Here is a 22,299-nt window from a genome sequence, read left to right on the forward strand (position 1 = left end):
AATATATATATATATATAATTAATAATAATGTATTATTATTATTATTATTATTATTATTATTATTATTATTATTATTATTATTATTATTATTAATATTTCTAAGATTCTATGATATTTTAAATAAATTTTGTTTTACAAATGAAACGATTTTAGCTGACCTTCTTTACCTGCGGTATTTCCATTCCTCGAGCTGATTGGTTGCCCGGCGCTCCACAGGTAGCCAATAAAAATCTTGCAGTGTTTTTCAGACTGGGGCGCCTATAAATCAGGCAATCGGCCAACTGGAAGTTCTTACTGAGTGACGGGAGAGAGAGAGAGAGACGCGGAGAAGGACGGTGTGTGTGAGTGTGTGAGAGAGTTTAACTTCACTGTAACATCCTACACACGCTCGAGCACTGCGTTTCTCACAGGTATGTACAAAGGTTTTTTTGTAAAATACTGTACATTGTACAAGCATACGTAGCTTGTGTTCTACAGTGTGTTTATTGTATGCTGTGTTTTAGTAATTGCATTATTGCATTATTAATGACAGACTGTTAGCTACCCTAGCTTAAATACTTTTAGAATACTGTTTTCCTCTGGATTTTGTATTTTATGTAGACGTTTTGTACGTTTTTTTATATGTTTGGTGAATGTACTTTTTTAAAGACTGCTCATATCTTTACTACACTGCAAAAACAAAATTTTAGCAAGTGAAATGATCATTTTTAAGTAAATGATAAAGTTTGTCTTATAAATATAAGATTATTTAGCTTATTTTAGGATTAATAGGTCTTAATCAACCTTACTTAGAATTCACCCTATTTTAAGTTATTTGAAGTCAAAATAAGCACAAAAAGTTACTAGCCAAGCTATTATGATTCATCTGTCCAAATCTAAGCCAATATTCATTGATTTTGCTTAATTAAAGTCTTGTTTTTGCAACTATGTGATCATTTTTAAGAAGTCTTACTGAGAAAAAATTGCTTACCCCATTGGCAGATTTTGTTAGAATACCTTAAGCATATATGTCTATATTTACATATAATTTGTCTAGTTTTTGCCAATGGATTTTGCAGTGTATAAACTGCTTGGCTTACATTCTAAACTACTTTAAGATATTAAATACACATAGGTGTGAATTAAGGGTGATTAGGACACTTTTTCAGCTTTCAGCATTAATGGAATAAAATAAGAATACTAAAGATTTATTTTTTGTTTTACAGCTAAAACTCATTTTTTTCTCTTCTGTAAATCTTGTATAGCTAAACTGTGCCATTTGACCTCATGTCTTCGTCACTATTGATTCACCACACATGGGAAAACTTCATTAAGGCCCATAAAATGCATGTTCATAATTTTTTGTGTCGCTCATCTTCATTTGACTCCCTTTTTTTTCTCCCACTCTTTCTTTGTGTCTCTCTTCTTCTCCACAGGAAGACCATCTCAGTCCGTGTGTGATCACCTGTCCTCTCATAGTCCTCTCTCCTGCTCAGCACAGCCATGGCTCCGACCTTGGCCACAGCCTTTGCCCGCCGCTGGTGGATGGCGGTGACAGCCATCATTGAGAACCTGCTGTTCTCTGCTGTGCTGCTGGGCTGGGGCTCCCTGCTCATCATGCTCAAATCTGAGGGCTTTTACTCCTACCTCTGCACAGACCATGGTAAGAAACCCAGTACTTCAATCATTAATTTAGGACGCTCCAGTAAAACTTTACTTTAAAATGCAGCCTGATTAAATGGTGTAGATATAGTATCTCAATGATCAGTGATAGGTGTTGAGATAAAGACAGGACTCTGAAACAGGATGTAATACAGCCAGTAACACACATGGTTAAGTACCACTTTAAAATAAGAGTACATTAATTTACTCGAATAACTAATAATTAATTAAACATGTTTAAACTAATGTCTCAATAATTATTCATTATTATTTTCAACATTCTTAAGCATTTAATTTTAGTAGTGTTTAAACATGTCTATTGTCAAAAAAACTAGTGTCAGTTAATAATTAGTTGAACCATTTAACAATGTTTATTACTGTCATAAGTACTGTTAAATGTGACCCTTATTGTATTGTATAAGTATAAACATATACATACATATGCATTATATATATATATATATATATATATATATATATATATATATATATATAAATACATACACATATACTAGGGTTGCATGCATTCCATGCAAAATGCCATGTTACTCAAAAAGAGGACCCACACAACTTGTATAATAAGGCTTGGACATAATTAGGCCTGTCACAATAATATTATTCATATAATATATGGACAGAACCCTTAATAATTTTTGCTGACCTTTATAATACCCATTGTGTTTTCCTGAAAAGTAAGAAGATCCAATTAAAGTGAATGGGTTGGTATGTCAGCTTAAAAACATTGCTTTTATTATGTATCCTCTCCAATTAGTGTCTTCTTCAAGTGTCTTCTTGCTTCTTAAGTAAACACAATGGAAAATATTCAGTAGAAGTCAGTAGAAATGTTTGAGAGTAATGTTTGTGCATTATATTAATTGTAATATTGTGACAGGCCTATTCTGACCACAGGTTAAGATTTTTGTTATAACATTTTATTATATTTTGACCAAAAATCTATTTGTTAAAATGTTTTAATAATCCTATACAGTAAAAAATCAATATAAACCAATAATAAAAACTGTTGCCTTGCAACAAATAAAACTGAGAATGCATTGTGCTGCGACAGTTCCAGAGGCTTTTATCAGCTGTAATTGAGCTGCTTAGCAAAGCCCCAGTAAAAGCCCTTTATACTCTCCTTCACCAAGGAGGAAGAATGAGTTCCACCCTGTGGAGCCTCACCAGACTACACTCCAGACTGCATTAAATCACCTCTTAATCAGCATCCTTACATGTAGAGTCCTCTAAAGAGCTGGGAAGATGAGATGTTGTTCCACAGGGATTCAATGACCTGACCAGGATCAGCCATAAATTGAGAGGCCTAATGTGGTATAAATTGTGTACAGGCAATTGTAACAGTGATGTGGCTAGTATGCCTATGTGTATAGGCTAGGGGTGCACGATATTGACAACAAATACGATGTGTGATAAAACTGTTGGGTATACAGATATCAGTGTGAATTATTTTAATTAAAAAGCTTTTTCAAGTTTTTGAAGTTTTATAGCCTATAGTATAACCGTTTTAAACATATGCAAACTTTTATTATACATATAATTTTATTTATTTACCCACCATCTACCCACTTAGAAAGAGCAAGGCCATTTGTGCTCTTTCATGGCTCCTGTAGCCGATGGCAGTCTGCATCAACAGGATTCAAACCGGCAATCTCCTGATCATAGTGGCAGCGCTTAGCCTGGACCACTCTTTTTTTTTTTTGTAAATGACAGTAACCTAACAGTAATTTTTTTACTAAATGTAACACAAAATCTAAATAATGACATACTATAAGCAAAGCTTCACAGTAAAATACAAAATAGACTGCATTCAAAGGCTGTTATCACCATTATCGTCATTTTTTAAATCGTTTAAGAAGTTCATAATATTTTAGGTTATAATACGATATGACACACCCACCCATGTGGCAACAATCATTTTTCACAGACTAATTTTGACGTATTTAGCACAAAAACTCTACTTTTATCATGATAACAGTAAAATACGATTTAACATACAGCTCTAGTATAGACAGTGTTTTTTCTTCTTTACTTTTTTTACAAGACACAAGACATATCTCGCATTCTCAGCCTTATTGATTTTGTCACTATTGATGAATTGACTTCAGTATTGATCAAGTTACTCAACAGGTTCTAAACAGGCCATGTTTTTGGGCTGTCTGTACCTGAGCACACCCTGTTCCAGGTCATTTCTTTTGTCCTGGGGAATTAGAATTTGAATCACTGAAAGACTAGGAGCTGATAAATCACAAAGGTTGGGTTTTTTTTGGGCACAAAGCAAGACAGCAGAGGGAGAAAAGGAGCTGCTCGTGAATAGAAACAGTAGGAGGCTTATTGGCTGGGACTGGTCTGGCTGTCGCAACAAAGACCTGGTCAGTTTGTGATCTCAGCTGGTAGCTTCGTAGCAAAGGGTGCCCAACACCTTCAAAGATGTTCTACAATGACGTGTAACCTAATCTTGGTCTGCCTCTGCCATCTGCAGTGCACAGACTGGTAATGTAGACAATAACTTTAGACTGTGTTCTGTAATCTGATTTAGAACAGTAGTCATTGGGCAACAATATAATTAGGGTGGCATGATACCAATTTTTCTTGTCTCATACTGTTAACGACACTGCAATCTTGAGTATAAGCTAAACTACAGTAAGCTATTAAAATTTTGCCTTTATGCATTTTTTCTATGAAGTCTAGAGTACTGGCATGTAGACTTTGGTTTAAATGTGAAGCCTTTACTAGGGATGTGCTAAAATTTACTGTTTTGCCCAAAACTGACCAAAATTAAACATTTGGCTAAAGGCAGAATGGCAAAAAACTAAACCAATGATTTTTAGCACTGTATAAATAGAATACCTAAACAGATTTTTTTGTCTTGCTTTGCAAAGAAAACACAATTACAAAACTGTGTATATTTGTATACATACACATCCAAGCAAACATACCAATAAAGTACAGTATGACTTAAAGCAAACGTTAGCCTAAAATCTTCTGATATTTGGCCTGTTATTTTGTAATCTGTTATGTTTAGGCACTTTGAGACACAGAGAGGGTAAGTCTTGCTATTTGAACCTATTTGAGTTAGAAAGACTAGAGTAGCAGACTAGCTGCAATGCTAAAAGCTGCCCTCAGCTTAGTGCGAGTGGGTTAGCTGCAGTGGTAACTGAGCTTTTCTGAGCTTATATCGGGTCAGATCAATACCAGTTAGTGATGGGACGATACACTTTTTTCAGCTCCGATCCGATACCGATATAAAACTGATTTAAGATTGCCGATACCGATACAAATACCGATACTTTTAGTTTATTAATAGTACTATTGGTGTTTGGTGTGGTGCAGTGGATAACACCACCACCTGCCAGTGAGCTACCATGTGGGAGACTGGGGTTCAATTCCAGGTCTGGGTGACTATGCTGTGCTACACCAATAAGAGTCCTTGGGCAAGACTCCTAACACTACATTGGCCCAACTCTGTAATAGTAATAAAAATAATTGTAAGTCGCTCTGGATAAGAGCGTCAGCTAAATGCCCTGTAATGTAATGTAATGTAAACTATTATTAAGGTTAAATAATGAGGCTGAAACAGACCACACAGCCCTTTTAAGAGTATCCACAGGTGCATTTAATGTAAGTGCATTCAAAAGTCATTTATTTGACACACTTCATATGCAATTACACAATAGTTTCCTTTCAAATAAAATGTTTGAATTTTTATTAAATATAAAAAAAGTAAAATATTAAATACGTTAAACATTAAATTCAGGGCATTTTTTGCAACGGTTGTGCAGGAGACTTTTATTTTGACAGGTAGCATAGAGGATTAGCTGCAATAGCTAACGGCTAACTGGCGATGCTAACTGTATTTCCGAGCTAAATTAATCACTGTTTTTTAATAACAGATTGATTTCTTAGTGCTGGTTAGGGTTGGTAGGATCTGTGGTTTGATATTAGATGTGGATTATGGCTGTAGTTCATTTAAGATAGTTATTTATTACATTCACAATGCCGGAATGATTTTGCTAGCTAGGCTAACAAACTGCAGATCTTAATGGAGATGGCTAACGGCTAAGTGGCAACGCTAACTGTATTTCCGAACTAAATTAATGACTGTTTTTTAATAACAGATGGGTGTGTTTGTGCTGGTTAGTGTTTGTAGATGCTGTGGTTTTATAGGATATGTGGATTATGAATGTAGTTAACTCCAGTCTGTAGTTATAATACCTTCACAACACCGGAATGCAGCTGCTGTCAGTTCAGTGCTAGCTAGGCTAACAGACTGCTGGTGTTAATCTGTTTACCTCTCAGACGCTGACTTTACGTGTACCGTTCTGCTGTACAGCGTTTCCAAAGTGAAAACTCTCCAGATAATGGACTTTTTTTGTAGATAAACAGCTAAAGTTACTCAGTCAGCCGCAGACTGAAGCTGCTGGGGGTTCAGGGTAAACTGTTAAAGCTCACCTTCCGCGAAAATCCGATTTTTCTTGTTTTTTGTGGAATACAGTAGGTCTCTCCGAGTTGAATGTGTACACCTGCACATTAAACTGTTTTGCAGCCCCCATTGTCTGCAGGAGCTAAGCAAAGAAATCCCCCCTCCCCCCCTCCGAAAAACGGGTGAATTTTGAATTATCTTTCTGCCTACGTAGGCAGAAACTCACAGACCAGCCCACCTTGGCTCGAGAAACTCCCAGAGGCGGAGCTGAAGCGACACAACATCACCGCTCATCAGTTAGGAGGTGGGAGGCAGTGAACGGCAGAGCGGCGGAGGGGCGTCGCAGTGCTCCTAGCCAATCAGATGAGAGATATTTGCATGCTGTTTGCATGTATGAATATTCATGAGCAAAGCTGGAATCCGGTCATTTTGGACACACCCCTAAAACAGTCCATTAAAAAAAGAGCTATACAGAGACGCCTGAGCACTTTTTTTTTTACAAAAACGGCTCACATGTCATTCATTCATACTAGAGACCACAACTAGACATTTTAAAATGAAAGAAAAAACGACGGAAGGTGAGCTTTAAACTGGAATCCTGATCAGGGATGCGTTTTGTGTTAACGTTATGGCGGGTTTATTGTTCAGCTCAAGCTTTGGACTGGAATATGGATCGGTAAGTGGATCGGCAGCGCCCGCCCAATATCCGATTTGTCGGATTACGTCAATATCGGCCCCGATACAGATATTGTATCGGATCGGTCCCATCTCTAATACCAGTACTAAGTATCTGATTGGATCGCTCCAGAGTGCAACCATTACAGTCTTAAAACGCATTTTTTTAATTAATTAAAACCATTTTTAAATTAATGAAGAAAGTTGAAACTGTGAAAAATACCTGTAAAAAACAATGGGAAGTTGCTGAATTTTGTCAGTAGTACGTTATAATCAAATTAATTAGTAAATTCTCAGTTACAAAGGCAAGCCTGTAAAGCTCCACCCACAGTGCTATACTCTTTAAAATACTTAAAATCCCACTGAAAATGAGTTTCATCTTCAGAAATTCCAGCTTTTTAACTGGAGAATTTACTAATTATTTGATGAAAATATACTATTGGCAAAATTCAGCAGCTTTCCATTGAGTTTTATATGTAATGGATTTTCACTTAAACTGCAAAACATCTTAACATTTACTATAGTAACTGCTTGTACACTACAGATATGACATAAAGAAATTATCTTAAAAAAATAAAGGGTCTAAAATCCCTAGTTAGCATATTAGCAGAGCAGCAGGAAAATGAAGTAGAAGTTCCTTCTGAAGCCATGAGGATTGCAGGCATTAATGACCCATCATTAGAATGTGACGCATCTATCAGCTCTAATCACTCTAAGATAAGGCAGACATCGAGTTAAGGTTACTAATCAGAAGAATGTGATGTCCTAATCAATCAGAACAACGACACAGCAGACTGAGTTCGGGAGTTGCTGGTCGTCACGCTTTATAGATCCACGTGGTCTAATAGGCCGAGATGTCCCATCGCGCTCAGTCGCAGCGAGCAGCATTTTATGGCCGTTTGATGAAAGGTCTCCTGAGGTGGTGAAGTTGCAGGATGATGTACAGCTTCCTCAGCAGAAATGATCAAATGATCAGAGCAGCCTTTGCCCTGCTTTAGAGAGCTTTCCTGAGATGGCCTCAATCACTGTCCGTTCCTGAATTTATCAGATCTGGCAACCACACTGCACTGGCAGTAAATGAAAAGGGCAGCAGCTTCAGCTCTAACTTGATCTCCTCCAGGTCCTGCTCCCAATTGCATTCTTACTCACACTGAACTGATTTACCAGAGACCAGAATGTTTCTGATGAATGTATTTAATAAGGTAGATGGTGTGCAAACAGTGGTGCGTGTTGATGTACGGCTTCTCTGTTGATGCATGAATGGCTGAAGTGGGACTAAAAAAAAACTATATATACAGCTCTGAAAAAAAATGAAGAGACCTTCAATCAGTTTATCTGATTTTGCTATTTACAGGTAATAATGAGTAAAATGAACATTGTTGTTTTATTCTATAATCTACAGACAACATTTGTCATAAATTCCAAATTAAAATATTGTCATTTAGAGCATTTATTTGCAGAAAATAAAAAATGGCTGAAATAATAAAAAAGACGCAGAGCTTTCAGACTTCAAATAATGCAAAGAAAACAAGTTCATATTCATAAAGTTTTAAGAGTTCAGAAATTAATACTTGGTGGAATAACCCTGGTTTTTAAACACAGTTTTCTTGCATCTTGGCATGTTCTACTCCACCAGTCTTACACACTGCTTTTGGATAACTTAATGCCACTCCTGGTGAAAATCTATCTTCCTCTTGATTATATTCCAGAGGATTTCAGTTTGGTAAAATCAAAGAAACTCCTAAGTGGTCTCTTGTTGTTTCCAGAGCTGTAGATATCACTTTTCTCACAAAATGCTTAAGTGGAAGTTATAAGAGGGTTATGCGAATAGAGCTGGTTGATATTTAGCTTTCTATGAAAATCAGTTTGAAATAACATGTAATATTCTGCAGTTGCTTATTAACAACATTCTCTCTGTTCCGGCGTAGGCTACTGCATGCTTTTCCATCCACTTCACCTTGCGTTTTTGCTGAGAATGTCTGGCTGCTATCTTTCTGGGCGTGTCTGCTGATAGTGGTGGCATTTCTCTGCTAAGCTTTTTGTAATCAGAGCTCAAACATGTGTTGGCACATCTGTGCTGCCTGTGCTTATGCTGTACACAGCTTATCTTATTACTGCTTACAATAACAAGTCTGCAGAAACTTGACGAAAACTTGCAAAATACATCAAAATACACACCAGACTACATTCCTAAACCCATCTTGTACCTTAGGTCAAACATACAAACACACTATCTTGGAGTTGTTAAATGTGTAGCAGTCTGAAGCTTGTATAATCCAATCAAGCCGTAAAACAATAAGTAGTCCTTCTTGACCAAATTCCTAGATGATGCTGTGTAACAGGAAAGTGAAGGTTTTCTTAGTTTATGGCTTTATTAGCAGAACGCTGGATGAATTGATGACAGTTGAGAGAAAAGCTTTGAGCTAATAAACTCTAATAAACTACGCATTACAGTGATTTTACCACAGTTTGGAGGTGGAAGGGGTTAAGAACTGCAAATCATTCTAAGCAATAATTTTAATCAGTTTAAGCCATGTAATTTGTTAACAGTTGCAAAGCCACTTAACTGTAAAAATATGTAAAGTAATGTATTTTTAAGCACTTTAATAAGGTGTAGAAACCCTAAATTGACCTATTTATATTAGTGACATACAATTTCACAAGCTGTTGCTTTATCATTAAAGGTGTCAATTCCCTAACGAACGTTTAGTACCTGCTGTTTTTGAAATACAATAGGTCACTCTGAGTTGTGAATGCATGCTGCATCTTCTACTCCATAGCCTACATTAAAAAATAAAAGAGAATAGACAGAAAAATGAGGGAATCCGGAAAAGTCCCCAGACTGACGTTAATCAGTTAATTAGGATTAATGGCCTCGCCCACATTGGCTTGCAACTGCCTACTGCAGAGCCATAGAGAGAGCGTCACAGTGCTGTTAGTCAATCAAAAAGATACATTTGCATGTCATGTATATTTACTCCTCCACCAAACTAAAACAGCTTGAAACCCAAGCAATTAATTCGTACCAGAGACCACTTAAAAAATAATACAAATATAAACTATAAAATGAGACCTTTAGATCACAAGTTTGACCAGAAATGCCACAGGCACCCTTGCATGGCCCACCCTCTCCCCCATCAACTGGCGAGATGCTAACCAGTAAGGGCTTCTTTTAACTGGTGGAACAGGATTGGCAGATAGTGTTCTCCTCCAAGAGTGTTGAACTGTACAGTGATGTTTAAAGGGATTGGCTGACCTAGCTAGGTCTAAATAGTGGTTGGAAACAAGAAATTACTAATTGAGAATTTTGAGAATATTTGAAGCAGAAATAAACAATGAATAGTTGAATTGAGGTGTGAATTGAGGTCATTTCTTTGTGTTAACTGTTTTACATCGTTAAAAGTGGCTTAAACAATGAGCTTTTAAAGCCTCTTTCCTAATGACCATTTTATTAATGCTCGTCAGAAGTTTTATTATTGACATCAATGTAATGCTGAAAGCTTGCACTTTGGTTTGCTCCATTTGAAACATTGCTACTCTAGTGTTACAGTCCTATGGAGCATACAGTATGTAGGCCTACATAAACGTATATACACAATATAGCACAATGCAGCTTGTTGTAAGCGAGCATAAGGGATCATTTCTAACAAACGATGCAGCTTTGATTGTAGATCATGACTAGCTGTGAAAGCTTTATGAGGCCTGAACCGGAGCCAGTGCAGAATTACAGATCAGACAGGAGGTCAGGACAGGATGTGATGTCCTGTTTACAGATGGACTCGGCCCACAATGTGCAGCTCAGTCACCTGGGAGAAGCTTTGCGGCCCAGTGTTAAGAGCGTCAGAGAATTCCACAAGATGACAGGAAGCCCCTCTTTGGGTGGGTGACATGTGCATGATTTAGCAAAAGAGGCACTCCCGCCACTCCTCTGTGAATATTTGACACCTTTATGTCTACACGTGCGCTCAAACGTACTCACACACTTAGAGCATCGGTTTGCAAATGGGTGGTAGCATGTGGTTGGGACCATGGTGTGAATGGGCAAGAGGGCCTGGCTTCCATTTCTGGCTTCACAGTCAACATGTGCTTTAATCTCCTTAAAGAAGTTAATACAGTTGCTCACTGTGCCAGTTCATATTTGTAAACCTCAGCTTTAACCACAGGATTTACAGTGAAGGGAAACTGAGGAACTGTTTGCATGTTTTATGTTGGATAGCTCTGCTTTTGAATCATTTTGAATCATAAAGGATTGCTCTAATACAGTGGTGTTCAATCGTATCTGCAAAGCATCAGTGTGGCTGCACGTTTTTATTCTAAACAACCAGCATTACAGCTGATTTCACTGCTTTATTCAGTTGGTGAATCTTCAAAAACAGCTGATCACACATGCTTCTGCTTGGCTGGATTAGAAACCTGCAGCCACACTTGGCCCTTTGCTCTAATCTTTGTCTAGAACACCCATAACATAAAGATGATTACAGTTCTACCTTTCTACTTGGTAAAAGAACAAACAACTTTTTAGCTTCTACCAGCATCTATTTCTAAGTGCACTCTTAAAGGGTTTTTTGGTCCACCTTTGGTTCAGTAAAGGAGGTAATTTTGGTTGAATCAGAAATATGGATATTCTAGTCGTCCATGAAGTCCAGTTGCAAAATCTAACCCCTGAATAGCCATTTGTGAAAGATATTTGAGAATGTGCTTAATTTCCTTAAATGGGTAAGGAACCTGTACAATAGACTGGAAACCAGTGTGTCTGCAGCAGAATCCCAATGTCTTAAAATCTCTTTTTCACCCTCCTAACTGCAGTGTGTTCATAACTAACATTATCTTTGTAGACCCTAAAATAGAACCTTTTGGGTTGCCACCAAATATGCTATACCAAGATGGTACCAAATACTTTACAGTAGTGCCTGTGTTCTGCATTCAAATGTTACTTTTAAATGTAAAAAAAATCAAATCATTATCTATTATCTTGGTAGGATAGTCATTTAAAGTTTTGGCACCTTTCCTTCATTTTTATTAAGTCGAAGGTTAGTGTACTTTGACCTTGACCCTGTTGCTGGTTCATAAATTAAGCCCTTCCAAAGACAACACACATATATTAACCGCTTTTACCTATAGAAGTGGATTTATTTTCTGGACAAATAGTAGATACATTTGATACGTTAAGTGCTTCCATGTAACCTTTTTGGTAGTTGTAAGTACCGTCCACTACATACTATTACCATTGTGTGGTAACCAAAGTAATAGGTCTCTAATTGGCCGTAATCTTTTCTTAAGGATCACATTATATCAATAAAAAGTCACTAACAGACTTATATTAGACAGTGTAGTTTACGTTCCTCTTTTTTATAGGCACAAGTAGGCTTTAAAAAGCCTGATCTTTCAGAACTGGTTCTAAGATAGATACTAACCATCCTATACCTCTGTTTTAGATCAAAAACCAAATCTGAGGTAATGCTGTTGCCTAGCAGTGATAATCGGTGTACAGTGTGGTGTTAGCAAGCGGCTAACACTCGCTAATGCCAAAGAAATGTGTTGGCTCTTTGTGTGGCCTGCTAGTGCAGGAAAGCAGCAGGGGAGTTCCAGTCCCATCCAGATCGATTATGCAACAGGCCCAAAGTGCCACAATAAACTTTGTTCCAGCAGAGTGCAATAAAAGAACAGCAAATTGTTGCTTTTCTCCGCTCTATCACAGCCTTATCTGAGCACTGTACTGAGAGCACATCACGAGGACTCCCCACCCCGTGCTGCATTTTACTGCCGGCACAAGGTCACACCGTAAATCCTGTACAGTGACTGTGAGTGACAGCAAACTGAAATAAGCCGGTTACACTTTAGAGAATGAGAAATGAGAAACATGGCTTAATTTGTGTTTGGTAAGCATATTGCAGTCAATGTGATAGCCTTTTCTGTCAACCACAAGCTATAATCTGAAATAATTGGGACAGTATGGAAAAGCCAGAACGCTTTGGTAGTGTATGCAGCATGTGATTTTACATTGTCTTGTTGAAAAGTGCATGGACATCCCTTGAAGTCTGAATAGTCCTTTTTGCCGTTGGTTGGTAGCTTACTGTGTCCATTTTCATAAAAAAAAAAAAAAGGCCTGGAATACTGATTCTACTCACCAGTCTACACGTTTCCAGACTTTACACTGTGTGGTGGTCCATCCCAGATTCCTCCATGCCCAGTCAAGAAGTCAACGCCACTTCTGGACATGGTTAACATCTAACTTTACAGTGCAAAACAGAAGCCTTAGGTGTCATTTGTGAATGTAACTCTGTATTACCCTGCTTAACAAAGGTTAACCAAAGAAGTCCTTTGCAATTGTGGTTCTTTCAGCTATTCCTAAATTGTGGTTCTTTATGCAGTGCCATCTAAGGTATTAAGAGGTCATGGGTGCTTTGGCTTGCCCCATTGCCCTTTATGCACCGAAATGATTAGCATTTCCTAGCTGCTAGCTTCACTAGCTCATCATTGTACTTTGTTGTTTTGCGGTCAAGGTTAAGGAGTTTATCAGCCCTTTTTAGTACGCTTATCAGTTCTTAGTATGCAGTTCAGTTCTTGGAACAATAACCGTGTCCATGCATGCTTGCCAGTTTAATGTGGATTTGCACACTTTGAAGTATGCTAGCACGTTTAGCAGCAGAGCGATAGATCACGTTTAGCAGCAGAGTGATAGATCAGCCCCTCCAGCTATAAAGACCTGAAGCTTATGTCACCTCAGGCTATCCAGAGTTCCACTCACATGACTTCTCAGGCCTCTCTCATGAGTTCTGTACCATTAGCTCAGCATTCTCGGCTTGTGTTGGTCAGCAGAAATCACCAGCGGATGGTGATAACATCCTGTTTTCATACATCCTGTGCACTCTGAGCCAAATCTTTTCCGCTGTGCTTGTAGTTGCAGAACTTTTGATTGCGAATGTTAAAATCTTGAGTAGATATATTTAGATCTTCTACATTTATAAAGATCTGAGGGATATGTATAGAGTTGAAAGTGGTTCTGTGCAAAAACGTGTCCTAGATGTGTTCACACTCATACATACACTGTACATACAGTGTATAAACATGAACCAAGCCACTCCTTAAGGAAGCCCAGGGTTACTTGGGAGTGTTTTACTTAAATCTTTGTTTGGTTTGGTTAATTACTGCTTTATTATGTTTAATAAAGCGTGTTGCTTGTGGAAGTCCTAGAAACATTGAGGATTATTTACTTAAAAAAAAAGTTTTTTCATAGTGTACTTAAATACCATATTTTTTTACACTATAATTTAATTTTAACTTTCCCAAAAATTATCAGTGCATCTTTTAATCCAGTTCTCCTTATGTATGAATTTTACCAGTCAGGTTGTAAGTAGCAGTAAAGCTAGGGTGACCAGACGTCCTCTTTTTCCCGGACATGTCCTACTTTTGAGACCTAAAAAAATGTCCATTGTGATTAGAATTGCCACACTGTTCCATTCCACTCCATTCCAGGTTTCTCTGTATCGCAAATTAGTCACGCCCTTCTCCTCAAATCTATCTACTTTGCATTGTGTGTGTGTGTGTGTGAAGAAGAAAGCGTGTGCTTGCCAGTCTACCCCTCCGAGTGTTTAAAGCACATGTGTGTCCGCCGGTTCTACACCTTTTCTCCGCGTGGTACGTTCAGTGTTAAGCGCAGTTGACAGCAGCAGCAGCAGACCGGTAGAGCAGGCTTTTGACAGAGGAAACGAGGGACAGACTGAGCAGGAATGTGTAGCACATAAACAGGTAGTAACGTTAGTAAAGTTAGGATTACACAGGGACTTTAAGGTGATGGAGGTAACGTTAGCTCTATTACATGAGAATGATGAACAATGGCTGATGAAAATAGCAAACGGTCAAGACTGAGAAGTGTTGGATGAGCAGCAAGTGTGTATTTTAGGCTACATCATTTTATTTGAGATATTTAGGTTAAAGCTGTGTTGAAAGGCTGCATAGTTTGAGTTTTGTAGCCTCTACGCTGTGGATCAACATGTTTTAAAAAGCACTAAAACAAGTGAAATAACAGATTTTAAAACTGATAAATGATCAGTTAACTTAAAAAGTAAGTGTAAAAAATATACAAGTAATATTAGCAAAAGTAATGTCCACACTGAATAAGAGTAAAACAGTGTCAAATTCTTTTAAGACATAGTTGCGTTGCATGAATTAATAAAGCAGCCCTGTTTGTAGCCTGATACAAATACATGTTATAGCTGTTAAAGCACCTTTAACCTGAAGAATTAGAATTGAGCTGTTATATCAGAGAAATTCAGAAAATACATATTAGACATGAATTCAATAAAACCGACCCCCCCCCCCCCCCAAAAAAAAAGAAAAAGAAAAATATTCTCCTTTTCAGAAACCAAAATCTGGTCACCCTAAGTAAAGCCACTCTGCTGAAGTACAGTGTTATTCAGGAGTTTCAGTTTAGATCTCCAGCACAGGCTGAAGCAGTATTAGCATTAGCCGCTAACTGCTAGCCATTTAGAGTTGGGTATTTTCGGCCTGTAGCCTGCTGCTAACCCCGGCTAGCACTGCTGGAACAGCATTAGCATTAGCATTACCTGCTAAATTAGAAGTGAAACATAGCAATACCCCTGTTCCGTACTAGTGTTGCATAATGCGCCTTATAATCTGGTGCACTTTATGTATGAAAATAGACCAGAAAATAGACGTTTATTGATAGTGTGCCTTATAATCTGGTGGGCCTTATAGTGTGGTACCTAAAACTGTTGACAGCCTCTACCTGTCAGGGCATTAAAACTACCGGTAAATAAGCATCAGTGTGTTAATCCAATAAAACAACAGAGGCCACTCTAAGCGCCATTCTTGCCGTAATCCTTATTCCCCACCGGGCCACCCTCTCTGCCTCTTCCTGCCTGTAATCCTTGCCATAATCCTCATTACGGTGCCCAATAAATAAAATAAGTGGATTCCACTGATTTAAAATAGATTACACTTATTAATAAAAATTACGGTGTTGAAATTAACTTTCTGAACCTGACATTAACGTCTATTTAAAATTCTTTGCTTCCCCAGGTAACAGCTCCGCCTTCAACGTCTCCCTGCCGCCTGTGGCTTCATCAGCAGGAGGGGATGAAGATTACCAGTATGAAGACCAGTATCCGCAGGTGTCTCATGATGATGGAGTGGAAGTGGTTCCTCTGAAGTCGGTGGAACAGGTTATCCGTATGAACGGCTGGCTGATCTGTAAAGAACAGGATGAGATACTGAACTTGGCCTTCACCATCGGCTCCTGCTTCTTGAGCGCCATTGCGCTGCCCCTGGGAATCGTCATGGACAAATATGGCCCACGCAAACTCCGTCTGACTGGCAGGTGAGTTCTGCTACAAATCAGTGTAGATCCTGACTAGTGTGGGGTTTGGCTGATGAAATATAAGAGACCAATATTAAAGCCTTAGTATGTGATTTTAAATACCAATCGGAAAAAAAACACACTGTCTACCTATATAGCCCTACTACTAAAGCCACTCCCCAAAACACACACATTTTTTAAAGCAAAAATAGCCACAGAGAGATCTTAGGAGATCATAGCAGGAATACTGTCGATTAAAATCGTATGCATCATGTGCATGACAAAACCTGTAACTGCCTGCTCAACAGCATCACTTTCCTGGCTACAAGAAACGGTGTTCACTCCATTTTGGCTTTGACAACAGTGTGTTTATGTATGTTTATGTCTGTCTAACAGTCTGTCCACATACACAAACTTGCTGCATTTGTTGTTGCATGTCTAGAGTACAGGTAGACGGGCAGGTATACAGCAAAATAATGTAGCAAAAAGTTTAATTGGTGTGAGTGATGTAAATTACTGTACATTTCTGTAAATGTAACAAACCATTTTTCAGTCGTCACATACGGAAAAGGTTTTGCAGATAGATCTATCCGAGCATATACTTTCTTATTGATTTGCACTGTAAATTTAATATTATGTTTCTAATCTTAAATTTCTTACTGTTCTGATTTCAGTGCCTGTTTTGGCCTGTCGTGCCTGCTTATCGCCTATGGAGCCAGCAACCCCAATGGTAAGACCACTGCTAATTTGCAGCTTTTAGTAGATTGAGTTCTTATTGTAAACCTTAAAAAAAGCTAATTCAAGTATGTTTTTTATTTATTTAGTTGATTAGTCGATTAGTCAGTGACTATTTCTGCCACGCCCTGCATTACTGCCTTTTGCGGGCATGTTCCAATGCACATCATCAGATTGCAATTATGCTATTAGAATTTTTTTCAGGATATATGTGCAATATGTGATAAAGGCTTTGTGTGTGATTTCCAGAACTTTCTGTCCTCATCTTTGTTGCTTTGATCTTTAATGGCTTTGGAGGAATGTGTATGACCTTCACATCCCTTACGGTAAGTGTGTGTTTATAACTGTCGGTTGGTCTTTTTTTAATACAGTGCTGCTCTTTACTGAGGTTAGATTTTTTTTGTGACCTCCCTCTAGTCCCCACTTTGTTTGTTTGTCTCTCTTTCTCTCTGTCCCTGTCCCTCTATCTCTCTCTCTCTCTCTCTCTCCTGCTGTCGCGCTCGCTGTCTCCTCTCTCTGGCTGCTTGGCTCAGTGCCCAGACTCGTCTCTCTGTCCATTACAACTCTTCCCATACAGAAGAGGCTCTGATGATAGAGAAAAAAGTGAGAGAGCAAGAGAGAGGAGGGGGAGTTGATGAATGGAGGGATGAAAGGATGAGAGAGTTCATCTGTTCTTTTTATTGTTCTGACCTTGTTTATCTCCACCGTGTAGCGGAACAAAATCGCAAGCAACACACATCATTTCTCTTTCTTTTTACCTTTTTCTCTCTCTTGCTATCTCTCTCTCACTTCCTTTCTCTCTGTCTCTCTTCCCATTTCTCACATTCTTTGTTTTTAGGGATGTACTGAACATTTAGTAAATTCATGATAAGGATAACACTACTGATACCTCACTGATAATTCATGATTAGAATAGCACTACTGAGGTAAATTAATGATTAGAATACCATTACTGAAGTAAAATCATGATTAGGACAGCACTACTGAGGCAAATTCATAATTAGAATAACATTACTAAGGTAAATTTGTGAATAGGATAACACTACTGAGGTAAATTCATAATTAGAATAACATTACTAAGGTAAATTCATGATTAGAATAGCATTACTGAGGTAAATTCATGGTAAGGATACCATTACTGAGGTAAATTCATGATTAGGATAGCACTACTGAGGTAAATTTATGATAAGGATAGCATTACTGAGGTAATTTTATGATTAAAATAGAACCCTTGAGGTAAATGCATTTTAATTTTGGTGAATCCCCAATCAATCTCTTGTTCTCTTTCATGCATTTTCTATCTTTTGTTCCTCTTGCTTTAATTCATCTAACCTTCTCATTCGCCCAATCTATCCTCTCTGATTCTGCTCCATTAGCACACAGTGTACAGTCAGTTAATGATTAGGCCCATCTCCATCTCTTAGTTCTCTCTGTGGTTCCTCTTCAGTGGGTTTTGCTTAGGCGTGAGCTGTGTGCATTAACTCCTGACAGGGTGCTAGGTAGTCGCTGACCCGGCAACAATGGCTCTAGGTCATCAGCGTCATGGCCTCAGGGGTTGTGCAACCTTAATGGTTTAGCAGACAGTGTTCATTTTATTCCTATAAATGTGACGTCTAAGACTTTTAGCCCAGAATATTTGTACATCATGCTGCAGAAGCACATTATGAGAAAGTTTGATAAGGCATAAGGCATGTGCCAGCAGACACTTCACCGAGTTAAGTAGCCTTACCATGCATTTCAACACAGTTCACTACAACCCTGAGTGGAGGAATAAGTGAAGACAGCAGGCTTCTTCAGCTAGAGAGAGAGAAGACAGAGTGATAGAGTGAGAGAGCAGGAGTTATCTGGCTGAACAGCTCATGAGCAAGAAGTTGTGTGCAAGTATATCCTAATATACTGTATGTCTTTTGGTGAAAAATGCATATTATCTAAATAAACAGGATTTTACATACTTCATAATCCTCTTTAACCCCTGTCTTCAGTGGTCCTCTCACTGAACCCCCCAAGAACACCACAGAACAGCTATTATTTGTGTGGTGGTGGTGGTGGTGGTGGTGGGGGGGTCTTTGATTCTTAGCACTGCAGTAAATAAATTGACATGGTGGTGTATGAGGTGTTAGTGTCTGTTGTGCTGGTGGTATGAGTGGATCAGATACTGCAGTGCTGCTGGAGTTTTTAAACACCTCAGTGTCACTGCTAGACTGAAAAATTGTCCACTATTCAGAAACACTCAGCCTACATGGTCCTGTGGGCAGCGTCCTGTGGGCAGTAATGAGGGAAAAACTGTGCAGGAACTCTGACTTTACATCTACAATGTGCAGATGTAAAGTGACAACTCACACCTACGCCCTCTCTGGAGGGGATTAATTCCTCAGGGGGACGTCTGTGGAAAATATTTCAGACTTTTACTCAGTGATAAAACTCGTGCATCCGGACTGCAATAAAAAAAACAGGAGGACCAGTGAGTTTTTAGGCTTTCTTGGTCACGTGATCAGTAGCTCCTCCATTTCCACTCGCTGTTGTGTTTAAGTGGAGCTCAGTGGAAATGCGTGCTCAAAGTAAAATTACAGTGTGTAGCATTGGACAAATAGCTTTTTTACCTTAGGACCAGTAGGTAATTCATCCCTTAATTTTCTCAGACGGCGAAAACACATACATGGTCGTTCTGGACAGAAGTAAAATCACAGAGAACCCCCTATAAAAAAGAAAATTACCCCAGGACCCCTTGAGAAACTAATCCTGTCCAGATAGGGATTAACACACCACCACCACCCAAAAATACCTGTGTTCTAATCTGTGGTGGTCCTGACCATTAAATAACATTGTGTAAATAGGATAATAAAGATCTCTATTATTTTACTGTAATCTGCAGAAAAAACAGACTACAGTCTGTAATTATGTTACTTAACTATTAAGAGTTTCTATATGCTCAGTGTAGCTAGAAGGCATTCATAATGTTTTGACCATAGTATGTATAATTCATATGTTTCCAAAATGTCCAAAAACAAGTGTGTGTCTGTGTACAATTGGTAAGATGGTCTGAACAGTTGTTTATCAGCCCTGCTGTGTTGCTATGTTGTCCTCTATGCCTCATTTGCTCACTCAGGGCTGTTTGTCTGCTTTATGGTCTTCAGTTCCAACCCGGTCCAAAAAAAAGCTTCTGTTGTTTTGCTCTCAGCTCCTAATTGCTCAGTGTTTCCCGCTCCACTGGGCACTGCTGTTCACACAACTCTGGTATCGCTGGTCTGAGATCAGCTTGTAGCCATTATATCCACTGTGGTCCTCACACTGTGTTACTTCTCTGAGATGATTTGTGACAACAGATACAGAGCTATGGGTTTCACTGGATGGATGTTAATGGATTTTCTGTTTTCTGTCTCTTCAGCTGCCTAACATGTTTGGAGACCTGCGCGCCACCTTCATTTCTCTCATGATCGGCTCCTACGCGTCTTCCGCCGTCACTTTCCCTGGAGTTAAGGTGTGTTTGGTTTAAAGTATGGATAGTAAGTGAAAATGACTTAAAATAAAACTACAGTGCATCATAATGCATTATAAGAAGTCACAGTTCTATTCAGTTCAATTTAGTTTTATTTATATAGCACTTTTTACAACAGAGATATGGGTCCAACAAAAAAAACAAAATAGCAAGTATGAATAGTTATGTAATTTTTTAACCATAACTGCGTAAAACTTCCAAGTCACATGTTTTCTACTTCTTCATTAAGGCCACACAAAAGCAGAAATGACTGAAGGAGAAAAAGAGAAGTGAGAAATGAAACCTAAGCAAGAATTTTTCATTATGCTTTTGGTTTTGTCTCTGTTCAGGTGATCTATGACTTGGGAGTGACCTTTATTGCCATCCTCGTCATCTGGGCTGCGTGCGCTGGCCTCGTTTTCCTCAACTGCTTCCTCAACTGGCCCTCGGAGGCCTTCCCTGGACCTGAGGACATGGACTACACGTATGTCTGTTTTACCTTAGAGTGGATAAATGCATCAATGCACACTTGCATCCTAAAAACAGGCTTATCCAGAGGTTACTTTAATTAAATTAAAGTAAATAATTAAAACTTTTGATGATTGTTTGGCTGTTAAACTGCTCTTCTCCACTATGGAAAACCTGTTGTAAAAGGTTCCTTACCCACAGAACACTTGTATTATTATTATTATTATTATTATTATTATTATTATTATATCATTTTTAGGTATTGTTATTCTCTATGAAATTATTCTGGAGTATTTAATAACTGTCCATCGTGCCTTATGACTTTGAGTCCCTCAGAGTTTTTCAATTTTAGGGCCTATAAAACTGATAATTACGAAAGTAAACACCAGGCTGTGTCTGTGTTCAGGGTTTAAGTCTCCTGGTCTTTTCTTCTCCAGAGTGAAGATCAAGTTCAGCTGGCTGGGCTTCGACCACAAGATCACCGGTAAACAGTTCTATCAGCAGGTGACGACAGTGGGTAAACGACTAAGCGCAGGCAACTCTCTCAAGCAGAAGGAGCTGGCCACCAGCGAGGGCCACAATCTCTGCCTCTCCACCATGGACCTGGAGGTGAAGTGCAAGGAAAAAGGAGAATGTAAGAGAGCACATTTTTTTTAAACAGTTAACAGAAAGTTAGTGGAAAAGCTTTGGGCCACCAGGTTGGCATTTTCAAAATATCGACCTAAATCATGTTGTTCTTGTCTGCAGCTCAGTCCTTCTCTCAGAGCATCTTCAGTCCTCTGTTCCTGCTCAGTCTGGTCACTATGTGCATAACTCAGCTGCGACTCATCTTCTACATGGGAGCGATGAACAGCATCTTGGAGTCCATGAGTGGCGGAGATCTTAATACAGGTGTGTGTTTATTTGTCATAATTAGAGAAAGTAAAAGTTTAGTGAAATTTGTGAGAAATGTGAAAATAGGAAACTTTAGATGACATAAGCTACAGTGAAAAACGCAAATGGGAGGAAACATTCACCAGACAGTTTTGGAAAGGCAGTTCAGAGTTTTCGGAATGTTGAAAGCATCGTTCAAAAGCTGTATGTTTAGAGAATTGTGATTGGATCATCCGCAGGCCAGTAACCTGAAACCCAAGCCAAAAAATAAGAAAATAACAATTGTGTTCTACATTTAATATAGGGTAGGAATAAGTATAGTGTAGTATTTGGTAGTATATTAATGATTAAGGTGAAAAGTATTTAGGATTATAAGGTAGTGTAGGGTATTATAGCATAGTAATAAGTATAGTGTAGCATTGAGTAGTATAATTGATGTTTAGGGAGGGAAGTATTGGGGATTATAAAGTAGTGTATGGTAGTATAGGCTACTAATAAGTATAGCATAGTACTGTGTAATACAATGATAATTAGGGAGAAAAGTATCAGGAAGGATAAGGTGGTTTAGGGTTTTATAGGGTAGTAATAAGTATAGCGTAGTATTGAGTAGTATAAGGATGATTAGGGAGGGAAGCATTGCAGAGGATAAGGTAGTATAGTATGTCCTATTATAAAGA

General features: G+C 38.4%; 1 protein-coding gene across 1 annotated transcript in view; it reads left to right on the top strand.

Moving 5' to 3' along the window:
- The first annotated feature begins 291 nt into the window (after positions 1–291).
- Positions 292–22,299, top strand: part of slc43a2b (solute carrier family 43 member 2b) — a 29,074-nt gene continuing 7,066 nt past the window's right edge. Inside the window, exons 1-9 of the mRNA XM_007252468.4 lie at positions 292–411; positions 1,417–1,643; positions 15,795–16,092; positions 16,746–16,801; positions 17,056–17,132; positions 20,192–20,284; positions 20,632–20,765; positions 21,187–21,383; positions 21,497–21,640. Coding sequence (XP_007252530.1) covers positions 1,484–1,643; positions 15,795–16,092; positions 16,746–16,801; positions 17,056–17,132; positions 20,192–20,284; positions 20,632–20,765; positions 21,187–21,383; positions 21,497–21,640 — 1,159 coding nt within the window. The 5' untranslated portion in view covers positions 292–411; positions 1,417–1,483. The remainder of the gene's footprint in view (positions 412–1,416; positions 1,644–15,794; positions 16,093–16,745; positions 16,802–17,055; positions 17,133–20,191; positions 20,285–20,631; positions 20,766–21,186; positions 21,384–21,496; positions 21,641–22,299) is intronic.

Source organism: Astyanax mexicanus, chromosome 20, assembly GCF_023375975.1.
Source record: "Astyanax mexicanus isolate ESR-SI-001 chromosome 20, AstMex3_surface, whole genome shotgun sequence".
Lineage (NCBI taxonomy): Eukaryota > Metazoa > Chordata > Actinopteri > Characiformes > Acestrorhamphidae > Astyanax > Astyanax mexicanus.